The sequence below is a fragment of the Fringilla coelebs genome (genome assembly GCF_963513975.1).
Source record: "Fringilla coelebs genome assembly, chromosome: 4".
In the NCBI taxonomy this organism is placed as follows: domain Eukaryota; kingdom Metazoa; phylum Chordata; class Aves; order Passeriformes; family Fringillidae; genus Fringilla; species Fringilla coelebs.
This window is the reverse complement of record NC_140032.1, coordinates 71,207,035-71,226,470: the sequence shown is the minus strand read 5'-3', so window position 1 is coordinate 71,226,470 and position 19,436 is coordinate 71,207,035. Positions and strand designations below refer to the sequence as shown.

Sequence of the window (19,436 nt, the reverse complement as noted above, 5' to 3'; positions counted from 1 at the left end):
CATTCACACACGGGCTGGCACCCCAGGGTGAAAGAGAAGGTCTCCGTGGTCTGGGGAATGCACTCAGCATGCTCCTCTCTGCCATTCCATCCCGGTTAGCCCGAGCCTCCCAGGCGCAGAGGGCTTCGGCACAGCCCCGACACTCACTTCGGGTGCTCGGGATGTCACGGCTCCACTGATGAGCCCATCATGGCTCCACTGATGAGCCCATCATGGCTCCACTGGCGAGCCCGTCCTGTCTCCCTGCCACTCAGAGATGCTCCCCTCTCACACTGTCCCCGGGAGCCTGCAGTGATTTCACACACTCCTCTGATAAAGTCCTCGGAGCCTGCCGCGTGTTTTCCTCTATTTCCCCCTATTATTCCCCCCTGCTTGAGCCTTTCGGATAATTGACGATCCTTTAGTTAATCATTTTCCCCCTCCTTTGTCTGCCAGGTACCTCGGCCTCGAAGGGATCCTTTTCACGGGGAGCCCGTGTCCCCTCCTGAGTAATTGATCGGGGCGCAGCAGGGGCGTTCAGCGGGCCATGAACGGGCAGAGCGCCGTGGCCGCGCTGCTGCAGCAGTGCCAGCGGGCCCTGGACACCGAGCTGCTGCACCGGGCACCGGGAGAGGCGGAGGAGCGGGAATACCGGCGGTGCCAAGGTGAGCTCTCCCCAGGAGAGGCGGCAGCGCCCCGCCGGCGCTCGGCCCTGCCCTATTTTTCGTCTCCGTGAGTGTCAAGAGATGCCTGGATTTCGGGGCCGTGAATGGGATGCAGGCAGGGAAAGAAGTGCACTTTGTTGCAGTGAATTGCTGTCAGTTCTAATTTTAGGCTTCAGTAAACATGAGGCTGTAAGGAACAGTTTAGTTTGGGAAGAACAATGCCCAAAAGTTTGCTGATGCACATAAATTTCAGTTATTAAAAAAAAAAAAAGGGAGAGAGAGGGAAAGGGAAAAAATAGGATGCACTTCTGAATAAGGGCACATATTTCCTCTCCTTTCATAGGAACTGGGGGAGGGCCCTCTCTGTTTGTCAGTTTCTCCTCATATATTAAAGACCTCATTGCCCGCATCTTTATCTTGTAAAATCTGTGTGACCTCTATAAGTGGTGTCCAAGGTGGGGGGAAAAAAAAAAAACACAACTAAAAAAACCGCTTTGCAATATCCCTCTTGAAAGGAAAATCCATGCTGGCTAAAGGCTGAAATAAATGACCAGGCAGGAAAGGAAGCAGCGTTTAGCGAGGGCTAAATAAAGAATAAAAGGACTCCTCATTTGCTTCAATGCTGCCGTTACCTGCTGGAAACCAGCAGCAATTTTGGTATGGCCGCGAAGGGAGGATTTATTATTTCTCCACTCCAGCGGAATTAAGGTTTCCCTTTGCGTGCCACATCTGCGGCACTGCCCGTTCCCCAGTTCGGTGTTAATAATGTTTCGTTTTCGCCGTGCTTGAGTGGCTCGGCCCTAACGTTAATGCGATCCTTAAAACCCTTTGTTTGTCCCGGGGCGCGGAGCCGTTGAGAAGATGTTTTTCCGACCATCCTTGTTCTTGCTGGGAGGTCAGCTGCCTTTTCCTGAAGCACCTAAGTCTGTTTGCGCTGGAGGGTGGCGTGGAGGTTTCTGTTATGGATACTGGAAGATTTTTCTCTCTTCTTTTGTTTCCAACAAAGGGCACTTTGTTTCCTCGTCGCAAATTCTTTTAAGTTTTATTGTGGCTCCGCAGAATAGGCTCTTGAACCCCTAATCAGGTAGCGCTTTCCCCCCCACCCCCCGCCTCCTCCCTCCTTTTCTCCTATTAAATACCACAAAGTATGAGAAATAATCAGTTTAGTTCCAGATAAGGTGAATCAGTGCCCTTATAATCACTCGATTGGACACGGTCCTTCAGGTAAACTGCTTCAGGAAATGGGCCATCAGAGCCTAGAGTGCTGCTCGGGCTTTTCCAGGGCCGTGTTCCCATCAGCTGGAAGGAAAATACCCAGCAGCGGGGTGGTGACAGCGACATTAATAACTGCTGGGGCTCTCTGCCCGGCCGAGGCAGGGCCCCGCAGCTCGGCGGCTCTCGGCTTCGGGGGGACCCTCCCTGCGCTGGGGCCGAGGGGCTTTCCTGGCCCCCCTCTCCTCCCGGGGCTGCCTTTGTTCCCCCCTGGCTTTCCCAGACCTGTAGGAAGGACTGAAGGCCAAATCCCTAAAAATGGTGGGGAGAGGAGGAGCACATCTTTATCTCACTTTAGAGGGCAGAACGGGTGTTGGGTGGGTCTGGATTTCTTCTTTACTTCTGTTTTAGGCTAGAAACCATCCCAGTCCACTTGTGTGACCGCTCAGCCTTGGTTAATTGAGGAGTTTAAATTGCCAGCCGTGAGAACAGCTCTCTGTTACCAGGGCAAACTCTTGTCCTTGGAGCTGGATCTTCCTTGGGAAAAGACACAGGCAGTTCAGTCGTTCCCCTTCTGCATGGGAGATAAGTCCTTCTGTCCCACAATTTGTTCCTTGTGATGAGGTGAATATCCCTGTGCTGAGATGGATACCTCTGCTCCCGATTTTCCAGCGTGAGGGTGGGAGCAGGACCTCTCCCCATCAGCCCTGGCACTTGGCCACCTTGCCAGGGCATTCAGGGCTGAGCCCCTTAGGCACCACTTCAGGAGGATTAGGAAATTGGGCTTTATTTTAAGCCAGTATGTGTAACAGGAAGATTTCCAAACCCTGTTTCCTTGGAATGGCAACGTGTGAGAAAGCATCAGCTGGAAAAAGTGGGAACACTGTAAATTTCACTTTTTGGAGGTGGGCCCTAGATGTCCAACTTCCTGTTTCTTCCCAGGAAAACCATACCTGTGAATGTGCTGCAGTGCAAGCATGTAATATCCTTCTGATGAAGTTCATTTTCTACAGTCCCTGCATAAAGGATTGATTAAAAAATACGTAGCAATGCTTTTATTGCGTTGCCTCGTTAAAGCAGCCATGCTCTCTGAGCGGGGCTTTTTTGGGGGATTAATGGCCAGAAGGGGCCAGATCTGCAGCTGATGATCACCATTAACCCCATCTGGTCAATAATCTTTGTTAATCCACTTTTATTGGCCAGAGAGGCTGCCCAGCCGAGTGGTTAGCACAGCACAGCACATCCACATCACCCCTGCTGCAAGGAAAACGAAATGGAAAAGGAACATGGGCCGTGGCTGGAAGGAAGGGATAGATCCAAGCCCAGATCTCTGGCTGTGTGCTCCTAGCAGTTGCTTCCTTAGTTGGATCAGGTTGGAGATCCACCCAAAGCTGATGGAGTGGCTTAGGAGCAGTATGGAGAGGGAGCAGGGAGGGACAAACTGCCCAAGAGCTTGTGCTTAATATTCATTATCACCCTTTAGATTTCTGTCTGGTTGCCATCAGGGTCCAGGTTTATCATGGGTTTGGAAGCGGCTTTCCAGGATGGCTCTGCCGCTGTCACCTGAGCAAGGGGGACACATCTTCTGTGCCATTGACCCCATTGTTCTCTCCTCACACAGGGGAACAGGTTCCCTCCTCCTCTGCTGGGAGCAGCTCTTCACGCCCAGGCAGCCACCAGCCGGCAGGACTTCCTGCTAAAAGCCTTTTTAATGGCTGGAGACTCCCGTTTCCCTGGAGGGCAGTGCAGCCAAGGGGAACTGAGAGCAGGCCAGCTCCCCTGCCCTCCCCACGAGGCTGAGAGCCCTTGGGAGCCACTGGGAGAAGCCTTTTGGAGGGGCTGGCGTGGCTGAACCTGCTGCAATAGCCTCACCTGCTCTTTGACCCTTTCAGCCCTGCTTCCTGAGGAGCTGAGGAGCCTGCTGGAGGAGGCAAAGGAAATGAAGTGGCCCTTTGTGCCGGAGAGGTGGCAGTACAAACAGGAGCTGGGCCCAGAAGACAAAACAAACCTGCAAGATATGATCAGCGCCAGGCTCCCTGACTTGCTGGTATGAAGTTCAACACAGCTGTGGTGCTGGGGGCCTTGCACAGGGCACTTCTGGGTCTGTCTCCACTAAGGTGATGTTTCCCTCTTCCCTGAAGAGCTGGCATTATAATGACACTGAAATGCCAAATGTTCACATAGTGTTTTTTTAAAAAAAACCCTAATTTGACAAGAATGCTGTGCTTTGTTCAATTCTGCTCTGCAAGTAGGTTGTGAGGATCACCCGCTTTAGCAGGGCTTGCACAATTCCTCACCTGCTCTTCTCCCAATAAAATTACATGGCAGAATCCCTTTGAGGACCAAAGCTGGCCAAAACCTAGGCAGGATAGGCAAGGATTCAATGTGATTTCTCCTGTGAGAAATTTCTCCTGTGTAAGGAGCTGCAGAATCCCAATGGTCCTTGGGCTTCCAATCCCTTAAGGTGATGATTTTGAGCTCAAAGATTAGAAAGTGGCAAGAAATGTGGATAGCTTTTTGCTTTTCTGATTTTCCTGGAGGCATGTCAGGCATGTGGCAAATAGAGGACACCTTTTTTCCATGGTAAATGCAATATCTGGCTAAGGGCTATCCCTTTGCCAGGAACAAAGGTGAGGTTTGTCAATTTTGTAGGGGGTGTTTCTTGTTCCTGTGGCACATGTCTGAAGCCAACACCATCCCATCCCTGCCTGTTGTTAACTCCAAGGTGGCCAGGAGGTCTCACCTGCCCCGGAGAGTCCTGCCTCAGTGAGGCCAGCAGCTTTTCTTTAGGAACAGCTTTGATTCCTCTGTGGAGCAGTGAGAAGCTCAGCAAAGCCACTGCGGGGCTGGGAAGTGGCAGCCCCGCGTCCCCAGGTCCTCGCAGGGCTCCTGGATTTCCCCGGGGAGGGCGGGAGGGGAGTGGCTGCTCTCTCTCGGGTATTTGTTTTCTCTCTCCCTTTGGTGTGTGTGGCCTCAGACAGAAATTTATGGCGGAGGTTGACCTCCTTTACAATCCCAGCTCAGCTCCCTGTAACTTGGGAGCGTTTGTGAGCTCCCTCCCGGGATAAACACCTGCAGCCGGCTCCCCGAGAGACCTGGCTAGATGGGAGATTAATGTGGCTCTAATAGTGGGGCAGTGTTTGCAGCATTATGCCCTCTCCCCAGGTAGATGGGTCTTTTCTGGGATGATACCAATTATTTATTGCTGAAACATCTGTTGATAACTGCAGCTGCCCTTGTTAAACAAAGCCTATCGTGGGGTCAGGGACTATAGGGACCTCAAATCTTCCTCCGTGCTAGTTTTGGGCTATTCACCCACACCCCCCGACGTCCATTGGCTGCCGTTGTCTCCAGTGTTTCATCCTGTGGTGGAAAATACTTTGTAAACGTTGTGCTGCCTTTGCCCATGTGCTTTGAAGTATTATTTCATCTTCATCGGTAATTTATATTCCAGCGCCATTGTACCATGGGAAAAAGGGAAAACCTTTTTTGTTTTCCATTTAATTGTAGATAGACTGACATTTTGACCTGTATTATTAGTATTAGTCAGGAAAAGGGATTTTTTTTTTTCCCCTTCATCCATTCCTTCTCCCCCCTCTTTTTTATTTTAAATAAAATTTCAAGGCAGAGCAAAGGCTGCCTCAGTTCTTTGAATAAAAAGCTGGGGGGAAAATGAGGCTGAAGAGAAGTGATTACAGTGTGATGAGGAAAGATAAAAGTCTGAGCAACTTTTTTTTCTTCTTTTTTTTTTGGCATGAGGGACAGAAGGATAATTTAATTCCCCAAAGGACAAAAAAAAAAAAAATTAGCCTTTATCGATTTATTGTTCGGAAAAAGAAAAGAAAAAAACCCTTTAAAAATTTCCCCTCTCTGTTTATTTTAATTTGCCATGCTTAGAATAAGTTCATAAACCGTGATTCATTACATTTAAGAAGTGCTTTGAGATGGGTGAATGAAAGGCGCTTCATTACCATAACACACTGGCGCTGCTGCAGCAGGCAGCGCTGGCTGCCGCCGCTCTCCCGAGGATGTCTCGCTCTGGGAGGGGGCTCAAAAGCTCCATGAGACCGGCGCAGGGAGTAAGAGGATTAGGCTGCGGCTTCAAGGCTTTGCCTCGGCGTTCTCGAGCTTTTAAAAAAAGTGGGACCCGCCTTGCCGGCTCGTCAGGAAGGCAGAGCCGCCTTCTTCCAGCGCTCTCCTTCCTCTGTGCTGGGGGATGCTCAGCGCCCCTCTGCATCCCAGAGAAGGTGCCAGGCTTGGTTGAAATTTCGTTTTTTTTTTCTTTTTCCTGCCGGATTCACCACTCAAAGGCCACCACAGTTCGACAAGCTCAGCGTGCTGAGGTTTTCCATGTTTTCCTGACAAGTTCCAGCCAGCTAACCAAGCCCTTCCTGCAGTCCCCGTGGTGGGCATCTAAGGCCCAAAGGGTGATAGCCAACATCTCTATCCAAAGCCAAAACCGGGAAACACTGGGATTTTATTTTTTTAACAAGGCAAAGCAAAGTCAGAATTGCCACAGGTCCTTGCTGGCAGGGATCAGGAAGGAGGGATTATTTTTCCTCCCTGAGCACCACGTGTGCTGTGGGGTTTGGAATAGGGCTGCAGATCCCGAAAGGAGGCTGCCAGGGCTGCCCTTCCTGCAGGTCTTGGCTTTCCCAAGAGATGGAATTAGTCTAATGCTCGGTGAGCAGCCAATAGAGGGCAACATGCTCATGTCCACGGAGGCTTTGATCCCAAAAAACCTGCTGTGGCTTCAGCTGAAGGATGATTCTAGGCACACACGTAGTTCTCTTGTGGGACGATTCATGCTACCTTAATATTTGAAGGGTTTTTCCTTGCTTTTTGTTTTTTGTTTTTTGGTTTGGGTTTTGTTTTGTTTTGGTTTTTTTTTGCCCACCATAGTGATGATGTGGAGCTTTATTGCATTTTTATCACACCTGTCAGTAATTCCTGCCTCCATGCGTGGTGCAGGATCTGCTGGGATGGGCACGGGTGGAACACAAAAGGAAAAGCCTTCAAGAGCGGAGCTGCTCTGGTTCTCCTGCAGGGAGCTGTGCAGGCTGGCTCCATGCTCCCTGCTGTGGGTGGGGGAGCTCGGATCCTGGCCCTGCCGGCACGGGCTCTCCTGGGATTTAATGGGAATATTGAAAAGAGTGGAAAATAAGGCCCTGCAGCCCTTGGCTAATTAGGTGCTGATGGATTGCCATTAGGGAGCCCATTCCAAGGGACTGTGCCCTAACTGTAGGTGTGTGTGTGGCACGGAGGAGCTGGGAGCCTTTGGAAAAAGAGCTAAAGCTGGGGCCGAGGATTTCGTTTTCTCCTCCTCCTAACGGTGGGTGTGGTAACAGGAGAATTAAAGCCCTAAATCGTAGCCCTGGGATCTCGGTTGTTGAGGCTGACCTTTTGCTATCTGCCTCCTTTAGAGCTCTTCTTGGGTGATCCCAGTGAAACGGAGAGTGATGTGAGGGATGAATTCCAGTCGGGAATCGGGATTCGCGGCACCCCAGCCTCCCGGGGGCTTTGTAAGTGAGAGGTGTCAGAGATGAGGTGCGGGCGGGAGAGCTTCAGCTCCGCAGGGTGGCTGCCCTGGTGCTGCAGAGCACTGTGCCTTCTGCTGCCTCTGTGGCAAAACTACAGCAGAATTTGTGTGGACCATAAAAAAAAAATTAAAAATGGGAAGCTGGATCCTGGGTTTGTGTAGGGCTGTCACTTCACTTTGCCCATGGGCAGGATTTACTCCTGCCAGAGGCAGTTTCTTGGAGTATTTACAACTTTAGATGTGCTTTCTCAAGTGCATGTTTTGAAGACACGGACTCAGGGAAGAGTCTCTCATATTTCTAGATAGTGATAATGGTCTTGCAGTTGCTCCCTCAGGGCAGTTCTGTGGCTGGTTTTGCTATATTTAAGTATTAAAAGATCTCCTTTTAATGTGCCCCAGTAGTTTATAAGTGGTCCAGAACAAACCAGGGCCACAAAATGATCATGGCACCTCTGTATCTTTGGTACTAATCAAGAGCAGGAACCCTGCATGTGGCCATGGTCCCCCAAATCCTTGCTGCCCTGTTGGATATGAGACCCCCGGGAACCCCCCTTCAAGCACTCCCTGGGCACTTTAAGAGTTCTCCTTCTGTCCTCATCACCAAATGCTGCTGTTCTTTTTCCTTGAGGGACTCAGGAGTTATTCCCAGTCCTGGACTTGGTCAAGCAAGGTGACTTGCCCCAGTCTGTGGTGTTCTGAACTGCCCCTAATGGTCCTAACGCTGCTGCTACCTTTGAATTCCCAACTCTCCTCTGCCTGCAGGATGAATAACTTGAGACAATTAACAGGTTCAGGCCAGGGGAGAATTCTCGTCTGCTCCGAGCCAAGAGGGCTCTGCCTGGACACTTCAGTCTGCAGCCGCTCTTTCTCCTGCCATCCCCGGCGTGGTGGGAGGCTTAATTCCCCGCTGCTTGTGGAGTGGGCTCTGGCTGCCGGCTGAAAGGCAGGGCTGATAGAGCAGTCCCACTCGCTGACAGCAGCTTTGGTCTCTGGGAAGGACGGGCTTTGCCGGCGGCGCGTGGGTGAGAGGGGGAAAGGCTCCAGCCCCATCCATCGGCGCTGTGGCTCAGTGTTTAACCTGACAGGGGAAAGAAAACCGGGCAATTTGTTAGGGTTCAGTGGAGCGCTAACTAGGAGCAGCTCCTGGGAGAGGACTGGAGCACCTGGAAGTACGTGTGTGCCTCCGACACTCCTGCTTCGTGCACGGAATTAGAAATCCTTTGCCGGCCGCTCTCAGTTTTGTGGCTTTTTAAAAAGGTTTTAAAGCTCGGCTCCAGTCTCAAGTGAAACTAGGACTGAACCGGTGTGAGACGAGTGGGTATCAGCAAACACAGGAGTCCAGAGCACCCACGAAACTGGGGGAAGCTGAGAATTAAATCTTTCTTTCCCCTGCTTTTAATCACGCTGTTTGTAGAGGCGTTTTTCCAAAGGGGATCCTCCTGAGCCCGCAGGCTATGGAGGAGGGCTTGCCTCTGGGATCTTGGCTTTATAAAGAGGGCCGAGAGAGTGGATTAAATCAATATTTCATTTATTTGGGCTTGTAATTCCTCTTACATCAGCTGCCGCATAAAGATTTCCCCCTATTTCCTTCCCCTCCTCCTCATCCTCATTTACTATGCACCAATAATTTCCCTTTGACGCTCTCCTGCCCGTCCTAGTGCCAGATGGCCCCGGTTCTGAGCTTCTCCCCTCTCTTGGGAGCGGCCCCCATTGTCAATGCAGAGGAGGCGTCGTGGCTTTGAACCCAAAGCCGGGACCCAAACTTCAGGAGGAGCCGAGCCCGCTAATGCGGGGAGCCGTGCGAGCCGCACACCCTCCCGCTCAGCGCCATTAAGGCGAAGCCCCCTCGCTAAAGGCTGCTTTGCATTTCCCCCAATGGCCCGTGTATAGAAATCTGGAGCAAATTTAATTCCCCCGCCACCTGATTCCACTTCCCAGCCGCGGCCAGCTTCCCTTTGTGTCATAAACTCAATTAGGCAGATCCATTTCACGTCGCGGGCACAGATGTGAAAACAAAGTGCGCGCGTACCTCGCTCTTTCCCCCGTCTCTCTCTCTCCAAAGCGACAGAGAAAGTGAGTAAATCTGCCCGGTTCTGCTTGGGATGGGGCAGGCAGAGGCATCCCGGGAGCCAGAGGGTTTGGTTTCCCAGGCTCTGGGAGCCGCTGTCCCCGCTCGTCCCGGAGCGCTGTTCCGGGAGGGCTCCCCGTGCGCTGGAGGTGCTGAGGAATTCCGCAGCCACACGAGCTGGCAGGCAGTGAAAGGAGCGGGGGCTCACTCCTCGCTGTCCCGTGTCCCGCTCGGCACGGGGAGGGGACATCGCTGACACGGAGCCGTGGCGCTGTGTGCCACACAGCATGCCTCCCAAAAAAAAAAAAAAAAAAAAAAGAAAAAGAAAAGAAATAGCCCCGTTTCTCCCTCTGGCTTGACTTTTCTACATTTTGTGTCCGTTTGGGTTTGGAGAGGGACACAAGAGGTTTCGGCATTGAGCGGGGAGTTAAATTATGCAGCTGCAAGACTGCCAAGCCCTTCAGAATGGGATGCTTCGTTTAGATTTTCCACAATGCTATTGAAGTGCTTATTTTCCTCCTGAAGAGACACAAACAGATGCAAACTTCTGTAAACACTTTAGAAATGAATTCAGTGAGTTTGGCCTCTCAGCAGTGCTCAATAGCTGACAGAAAAATGTCTAATTAGTGCAAGTGGAAATAATAGGGCCACTTGGATTCCTTCCATCCTCCTCCAAGTCTACTTTTCCTAGGAACTCAAAGGCCCTTTTGTTTGGTAGGTCACCCTCTCTCAGGCTTTTGTGCTCCGATCTATTAAAGGAAGAAGGGGAGGAAAAAAAAAATAGATTAGGCGATGCTCTGTGCTTAAATATATGGCCTGTTGATGAGCATTTGGAATGGCTGGTTCGCAGTGTCAGTTTACAGGTGCTTGGAGAGGGGGATTCCTCCATTGTTGGTCGGCGCAGGCGGAGTTGTGCCTGCCGGAGCTTCAGGAATCCTTTTCAAGTGCCATCCTCTTAGAAAATCCAACTCGGGCTGAGGACAGGGAAAAATAAAAAAAGATAAAAGAAAGAAAGAAAATTTGTACAAATCTGCCTTGCTGAAGTGCCATGCCCGTAGCAGGCCATGCCCAGCATGGGAAGTGACAGGCTTTTGGCAAATGTCCCCAGTTCTGCACCTGTGACGTGGCTGTGTGTGTCCCGTGGCTGTCCTCCTGTCCTGCTAGCGGCAAGGATCTCAGGAATTCTGACCATTCCCCGGGTGGGTGCTGCTGTGGGAATCCAGGAGAGTCCAGAGGAACTTAGGAGTCATTAAGGATGGCCTGCAGGGGAAAAACATTGGATTCCCGGCCTGTTTGCCTGTTTATGGTGTGCAGAGGAGTGGGTGGCCTGAGCGCCAAGTGGGACAGTGGATACAGTGACCATTTCTAATCCCCCTCCCTTTTCACCTAATTGCTGCTGAGTGTGACTTAAATCGTTAACAGACCACCAAATTCTGCGGTTCCAAATATCGGGCAATTAAAAAAAAAAAATAAATCAAGAATTGTATCTACAACTCAAACAAAATAAACAGCTGGCACTTCCTTATCCTAAACATGAAAATGGGGTGAGGAGCAGGGTTGGTGATGCTGAACATTTTCCAGCGCTCCTGAGGCTGCCTGTGGAATTTTTTGGGTTTTTTTCCCAGGCTTTCCTGAAGGCCTCCATCGTGGTCCGGGACAGCAGCACGGCCACGGCGGTGGTGTTCCTGCTGGACCGCTTCCTGTACTGGCTGGACGCCTCCGGCCGGCTGCTGCGGCTGGCCAAGGGGCTGCACCGCCTGCATCCCGCCGCTCCCATCAGCCCGCAGCTGCTCATCCGCCAGGCTCGCCTCGCCGTCAACGCAGGTACCGCTCTCCTCAGCCCCGCTTGGCTCGGCAGGGGACACTCGGTGCCCTCCCTGCCGGTGACACGCCGGCGGTGCCACCTCTGCGAGCGCGCTTCCCGCTGCCGGCCCCCTTGAGCCCTGCCCGGCTCCTCTCAGTAGCACAAAGGGGCCGGTGTAAAGGGTTTCGGAGCCAAAAGAGGGAGAGAAAGTTGTGAAAGGGTGTGGGAAATGCTAATTGGGGCTTTTGTCCCTTAACAAATCTTCCCTGCTGGTTTCAAACGGGGATATCTGAATTGCTGTACTCCTGAGCAAGGGCCTTGAGAAAAGGAAATTAGAATCCGAGCATTTTCTCTGCACTGTCCCAGCTGCTTTTAATTTTTCAGTGGAGCCACTTGACTATGCCAACAATGCAGGTTACAACTCCTCGAGGATAAAAAAGTAAAATTCCATCATTCCTGCATCTTGGACAGCACCTGAGGGATCTTTAACACATCTTCCTGTGGCTGTGCTTTCCACGGAGAGACCTAAGTGGATTTCCAAAGCCCACGTGTCCTTGGGACAGAATCCAGCATTGCTGCTGAGGGAAGCAGGCTAGACTACTTTCTTCTGGGGGGTGGGAATAAGAGCTGGGAATCCCGACAATCTTCCAGGAATGTATGATGTGTGAAATCAAAAAGACACATTCACAGTTTCACATTACTGTACAACCACATGTAACACGCGTGGGGCATGTGGGGCACCTGCATTTCTGGCTGTGGACAGCAGCAGTTCTATGTGCAGGTGATACCTGATGAGTATTTATATTCACCTTGGGCCACAATGCATTTTTATGTTCATTTTCTATGGTTTTTTTTTCCTTTCATTTTCAATCAGGTAAACTTTTAAAAGCTGAATATATCCTGAGCAGCCTGATTAATGACAACGGAGCAACGGGTATGTGTAAATTTCTTTTCCAATTTCATACTTGCAATTTTGGTGTGATTTTTGATCCCAATTTTAACAGTTACACTGGCCTGAAATAAGCCACACCAACCCCAGTAATGTCTCCTTACATCACACTTCTCTTTCCTTCACTATTCTCTCCTAAAGTGTGGGAACATTATTTTTGAAATTTCTGTCATTCATCCTTGTATACCTTCACTTGGGTGGGAAAATATCCTGAATGGAGAAGTTTAGCCTGTGGAGCAATTTCAAGGAACTAAGTAGGAAACTCAGGCAACTCTATCCCCTCAAAAATCCAGATTGTTGGAGTAGTGTTCAGCCTGATCTTACAGAATAAATTCCCACTGATCTCACAGACTAAATAAGTACTTTATGCTTCATTTTCCTTTCTTCAGGGTTTCTTTAGTGGGTGTGTTCAGGTTGCTGTATGACTGTGAAAATTGAGTCAGGTCAGGGGTCTGTTGGTCTGTTTTCCCTGGGAAGCCGAGATTCTCACATGGAAAGGGCCTCCATGCAAGGAGAAGGATCCTGGCACTTTGCTGGGATTCAGGTAAGCCTTGGAGGCTGAGAGTGACAGGAATATTTTTCATTCTATGCCGAGTTTTCCCACCCCTCCTGCAGGAACCTGGCGATACGCCGAGGAGAGCGATCGGGTTCTTGTTCAGGCAGTCTGCCTGCAAATCAGGGGACAGATCCTGCAAAAGCTTGGTAAGGCTCTCCTCTGAAAGCTTCCACTCAAGGTTTCCCCCTGGTTTTCTTCCCCTTTAAAATGTTACACTAGACAACGTGTCAGAATTTTGGCTGGTGGTGAACACCCTGTACCCATAAAAGAGGCACAGAGGAGGAGAGGCTGCACACCCGTCTCTTTGCAGCAAGGGCCTGGAGCCACATGCCAAGCAAACATTTTGCAGGAGTTGACATTTTATTACTAATCTCACCTGAAGCCAAGGAACAATCTGAAATGTCCCCTTTTTCCCTGTGCCACTCCATGTTTGTCCCAAATTGACTATTCCCAAAGGCAGGCAGTAGTTTTATCACAAGGACATCCCAGCAATGTCCTCTCTCAAGGCAGGAAAGTCCCTCATTTTCAGCAGGATGGACTTTTGTATTCGGGGTTTGGCACTTGAGGTAACAGCCTTCATTTTGTGCTTTTGGTTTGGGACACCAAATCTTCCGTGACCGTGGAGCTGAAGTATTTTATGAGGACAAAATGGGGGTTCATGCACAGCCAAAAGCTGAAGGAAGCTCATAAATGGTCAGAGTCACTGAAGCAGAACATGCCATGGCACGGTTTAATCCTGTCCTGAGGACGCAAGGTGTGAAGTAAGCTGTGGAAATGCATCCCAGGCAGTCCCCTGCTCAGTGGCTGTTTTCTGGTTTATTTCAGGGATGTGGTACGAGGCAGCAGAGTTGGTCTGGGCTTCCATCGTGGGATATTTCCAGCTCCCCCAGCCAGACAAAAAGGTAGCATCTCCTCTCCACTCTGCATCTCCCTGCAGCTCAGCTTTTGTTCCCTCTGTGTCACACCTGAGCAGGGTTAACAGGCAGCACAAAGTCTGTATTCCGCGTTGTTTCCGCGTGCACGCACTGCACGTCTGTGGTGGGTGATGGATTCCCCTGGCCCTGCAGGACCTGAGCACCTCACAGAGCCCCCCTGCCTGTCCTTGGCACCTTTGTGAGGCTGGGCAGCACTCATCCTCCCACTGGAGATGGAGCAGCAGTCACACCATGTGTCCGTAGCTAAACAGGAATGTGAGCCTGGGCCTGGCGAGTCCCGCGGTGATGCTCGGAGAGGGTTCGTAATTGGAGCCCAGCACAAGACATCCCACAAACCCAGACCTTGTCACCTCTTGTCTGCCATGTCTAAAAGCTTGACCTCAAGCTCAGAACGTGTCTGTGTTCTCCATTTCAGCGGCAGCAGGAGGTTCTGCAGTGAATTTTGGGAAAGCATACCTGGGTTTCTTAATTATTTAGCCAGGCAGGCCCTTAGGTGGCATCAGGTCTTCCAGATTACTGCACTTCCTGCAAGTGAAATTAATAAAACCGTACCCAGATGGCATCTCTGGATTTCTTAGCCATGCTTCTCTTTGGATCTTGTTTGTGTCTTTGTTGCTTGTTTTTCTGGGGTGTTCTACACCGCAGAGCAGCAAAATTCAAAATACAGGGGAAAAAACCCCACTATGAAAATCTTTAATTTCTCTTTCAGGGAATTGCCACATCCTTGGGTATTATGGCAGACATCTTTGCTTCCATGGATGAGCAGGACTATGCACGCTTCAAAACCAGTGCGGACATTGACCTGGTGAGACTTGGTTTGGGCTCTGTGTGTGGGGGTGCTTCAGGTGGTCTCAAATTCACCCACACATTTCCTCTCCTGTGCCGAGAGGGCCGAAGAAACTTCCATTGCTCCCAGTGAAAAAGCTCAGTAGCAGCTAGATGGGAGAAAGCCTGGCTTCAGAAAAAAGAACATATTAAGAATATTTTATAGGGCGTATGCATTTAGAATATTTATAGAGTCAAAAGTGACGTATCCGTCGTGGACCTTAGCAAAAAGGGTCCTGCAGGTACAGACCAGGCTCTTGTTTAAGATATGATTGTCCCTGCCTACCAGGCCCCATATATTTGGAAATAAAATCCTTGACTTGAGGTGTTTTCCTCATGTTTGGGTTTTTTTTTCTTTCATCAGAGCCTCCTGCAGGAGTTCAGCCACCGCTTGTTATCAGCGGCCGAGGCCTGCAAGCTGGCAGCTGCCTACAGTCAGTACACCCCCCTGTTTGTCCTCACGGCTGTGGTGAGTGTTGCTCCTCCCTCTGGAAGGGGCATTTGTGCTGGGGAAGAGCCCAGGCTGCTCAGTTTGGCTCTGACATGAAAGGCTCTGCCTTTAAAGCAGTGCATCACACAGGGTGCCTGTGTTGAGGGGTGGGCTGGTTACATGGGGTGTACATTGAGGGGCAGCTATCCACAGAGTGGGGATGGGCTTTCAAGCCCTGGGAGTGCTGCTTCTCCTAGAACTAGAGCTGTATTTCAAAGGATAAAAAAAGAGGAAGTTTATTTCCTCCAGGAAACATAGCAGCAGGCAGTTAGAGCCGAGCTTTGCTTCAAATTGTGTAAGGAAAAGAAACATGTTTTTAATTCCCTCCTTCCTCTTTGGTCCTCTCCCAGAACATTCGTGGGATGTGTCTGCTGTCCTACAGCCACTCCAAGGACTGTCCCCCAGAAAAGAGAGAGTTATACTTGTCTGAAGCCAAGGAATCCTTTGAGGTGGGGCTCCTGACCAAGGAGGAGCAGAGTGCCATCACCAGCAGGCAGGAGCTGCACAGCTTCATCAAAGCCGCCTTCTGCCTGGCCACTGTGCACCGCTGGCTCCACGGGGAGAGCCAGCAGCTCCGTCAGGTCACCCAGCTGTGCAGGGAAGCCCTGGGGAAGCTGCACTGCTACAGCACCTCCTTCCCAGAGGAGGAAGATAAGGGGATGCTTGCCAGAGAGATCATGTCTCTGGTTGCGGCCGTGAAGAGGCGCCTGCAGGTGGGAGGCTTCCCGAATTCCGATGCCAGGTCTTACGTCCCAGACAGTTACAAAGGCTCGGTACAAAAACCTGTCCTGCAAGGGAAAGCCAGCTTTGAGAAAATCCTTGCCAAGCATTCCCAGCACCACCTGTCAGTGTGCCAAGTGTTTGAAAAAACTTGCAGGATTCATAAAACCACACCGGGAGGGATACAGGTGGGAGCTTGTATCACAACCCTGAGAACAGAGACCAAAACCATGGACACCGTGTGTACTGCTGAAGACACAGCTCACCAGAGGAGTGGTGCTGTGAAAATCCTGGGCCCACCAACAGCAGGAAGCAGCTCAGAGGCACTGAGTGGCCGAAGAAATCAAGACATTGCCTCTGGTGTGATGAAAATTTCCTTTGAAGAGGAGATGGAGCCATTAGAAATTAAAATAAACAGTGGAAAAGATGGTTTCAGCAGAGAGCAAGGCAGGAGCCAAAGCACTACTTCTGAGAACTCTTGGTGCAAGCTGTCCAAATGCAGTTACTCTACCAGCTGGGAGGAGCTGAGTTATAACAGCAGCAGAGAGTCTCTCCGGGACGGGCAGCAAGGGGAGAAGGGCTCAGTGCAGGAGCAGTGCTGTACCACAGAACCCGATGGAAGCAGCCAGGACAAGCCCTTGTGCTCATTGCCTCCCAGAGCCTGGCATCCTGCTCCTCAGGAGCCCCTTCATGGCTCTGGGGACTCTCCTCAGCATTCCTTAGAGGGGGGTGCCCCTCCAGCAAGGAGGATGGTGGAGAAGGAGCCTCTCTGCGGAGAAGAGCTGCGGGAGGGAAGACAGCATGGAGGGAGCTCCCCAAAAGAGAAAGCAAAGGACTCAAACAATGAGTTTCCTTCCCTCTCCGTGTCCTACTCTGTTCCTGCAGGGCAGGAGGAGAAGAAGTCCTTTTCCTGTGCAGAGCTGAGCTGCAGGACCAAGGACAGCAGCAGGGAGGGAAGCATCGGTCGCTTTGAGTGGCTCCACGCGGGAGAACCTGCAGACAGCACCGAGGATCCCTCGTTTGAGGCACAGCCCCCCCAGAACAGGGGCCCTTCTGTACCATCAGCAAACATCGGGCTGAAAGTGGGCAGTGACTCCTCTGTGCCTGGCTGGGTGAGGAAATCTGGCGTGCTGGGGAGCAGATCTCTCCAGGTGCCTCAAGTTGACACCCAGGCAGAAACGATAGATGACCCCGAATTTGAGCTCATCAGCATGGGAGACTTGGAAAAGGATTATCCTGCAGCACTGGCTCCAAAGCATGGAGCAACTCCCAGTGTGCCAACAGCTTTGCCCTCCCTGGGAAGGATATCCACAAACAAGCACTTTGAGTGTGCCACCACAGAGGAGGATGAGGAGAAGTCTCAGGATGTGGTGGGCAGCAGGGGACAGTCCAGTTCCTCTCTGAGTTCGTGGATCACATCAGCACCGATGGCCACGGGCTGCCCTGCAGGTTCAGTCCCGAGGGGAGGTGGCTTTGCCCTCACACCTGGCAGAGTGAAGGAGGAGATCCTGGACGCTCGCTTTCTGAGGGATGATGATTACAGGCAGCTCCTGGCAGGGGTGGAGCATAACTGGCTTGTCCAGAGACTGATGCCTACTGGGATCTTTAGGAGCAAAGAGCTAAACAAAGCATACTGTGAGTTCAGAGAGCAAGCTTGACTCGGGATTTTTAACACAATATTTTAGTCAGGATTTAATTTTTTGTCGCATTTTACCCCATTACTTGAGTTTAGATTCCACATGCCATCCCTGAAAACTGTTAAGATAATGATCATTAAGTTAATTATAGATAACAGCCAGTCCTCAGCACAGGCTCAGACCAGTCCTGTGGATTTCTCCCTTTTATCTGTGGTGTTTTCTTTTTTGTAGCTGCTCTTCTTCTGAAATACTCCAAGAAATCGGGGCTGTGGACAGGCCAGGAGACAGCTGTGTTCATTGGGGACTACCTGAACGTGGCCAAGGAAGGCAAGCAGAGAAGTGCCTTTTGGATACACTTCCTGCACCAAGAAGAAAGCCTGGGAAGGTATGGACCCAGCAGATTTCTGAAACAAAGTGTTCATCAGTGCTGCTTGTTTGTAAATATGGATGAAAACTGTCTGGTAAGATTTGCTGTAGCAGATATACTTTATGGCTTCCCCAAATGTGTTGGACATTTTGGCAGTCTTTCCCATCACTCCATGTAACTCCAGCTTTTAATTTCCAGGAAGGAAAAGCTGCTTTACTGTTGTCTTCTAACAGCTAATGGCAGAGTTCAGATCATTGCTAGGAGTAGCTTATGAATTATTGTGGATGGAGAACAATGTTTTAATACCTCTGAGTCAGGTCTCCCTTCAGAGTTAAGAAGGGTTGAGTTTCAACATTCCAGTGTTATGAAAAACCCCCATCCCAGGATTAGATGGATAATTTTTCCCCTCTGTGAGATGGAAAAGAATTCCACCCAGTTTTAATGGCAGCCGTTTTCAATGCACCACCCATGGGTGGATTTGCTTCTGACACGTTCTGCTTTGCAGTGATGTTTCTGTGTCACAGCACCCGCAACAAACACCTCTCCGGACTCTTCTCCTTTTGTCTAGGTATGTTGGGAAGGAATACAAAGAGGAAAAAGGACTCCTCCACCATTTCAGTGACGTGGAGCGACAGATGACAGCCCAGTACTACGTGACAGAGTTCAACAAGAAGCTGTATGAACAGAAGGTCCCTACCCAAATCTTTTACATCCCCTCTGCCGTGCTCCTGGTAAGAACTGTCTGCTGAGCAGTCCCAAGCACCTGACCAGGAAGGGTGTCTTGGGTCAGTCGTAGCAGCAGTGGGGCTGTCTCCTTTCAGATTCTGGAGGACAGAACTATAAAAGGGTGTGTGAGTGTGGAGCCCTACATCCTGGGGGAGTTTGTGAAGCTGTCCAACAACACCAGGGTGGTGAAGAATGAGTACAAAGCCACGGAGTACGGTCTGGCTTACGGCCACTTCTGCTACGAGTTCTCCAAGGGAACTGACGTGGTTGTCGACCTTCAAGGTGTGTGTGACAGTGATGTTTATGCCTCTCACACTCAGCTTCTGGCCCACAGGTGTCTTTGGGGCATTCATTTGGTTAAAACTCATTGTGTGTCTCAGAGGGTTCTGTTGCTGCCATAGGTGGAAACTGGGAATCACTGAGGTGACATGAAGAGAGGGAGGGCCATGGCAGGCAGAGTCCTGAGTGTGCTAAAACAAAGGCTGTGGTGTTTATCAAGATAAACAAGATATCAAGATGTACCATTTCTTCCACAGGTTGGGTGACAGGTAACGGGAAAGGCCTCATCTACCTCACAGACCCCCAGATCCACTCCCTCAATAGCAAAGACTCACGCTCAAACTTTGGGAAGAAAGGAATTTACTACTTTTTTAATGATCAACATGTGGAGTGCAACGAGATCTGTAGCTGCCTGTCCTTGACAAGGCCCTCCGTGGAGCTGCTGGCCTAGACTGGCACAGGTCAGTCCACAGAATGACCCGTGAGCTGGACACTGTTTTACCCTAGACATCTTTGGGAGCAGCTTGTGCAGCAAGGCAGTGAAAAGCTGCCTTCATTTCCCATTCTCCTCTTTCCCCCCAGAGCCCCCATGTCCCGCTGCCCCCAAGCACTGGGATCCTTTCTTTGGGGAGATTTTCTCGATGAGAAAGGGGGCACAGCATCAAAGTTCCACAAAAAGATGGGT

General features: G+C 50.7%; 1 protein-coding gene across 1 annotated transcript; it reads left to right on the top strand.

Annotated features, from left to right (window-relative positions):
• Window positions 1-526: 526 nt before the first annotated feature.
• Window positions 527-19,202, top strand: ALPK1 (alpha kinase 1; the record flags this gene model as incomplete). Its single annotated transcript, XM_084203971.1, has 13 exons — window positions 527-644; window positions 3,749-3,903; window positions 11,089-11,287; window positions 12,142-12,201; window positions 12,832-12,918; window positions 13,598-13,674; window positions 14,417-14,512; window positions 14,897-15,001; window positions 15,373-17,377; window positions 17,611-17,764; window positions 18,315-18,477; window positions 18,568-18,754; window positions 19,009-19,202. 13 exons carry the CDS (start codon window positions 527-529, stop codon window positions 19,200-19,202), a joined length of 3,600 nt encoding a protein of 1,199 aa, XP_084060097.1.
• Between the last annotated feature and the right edge of the window lie 234 nt (window positions 19,203-19,436).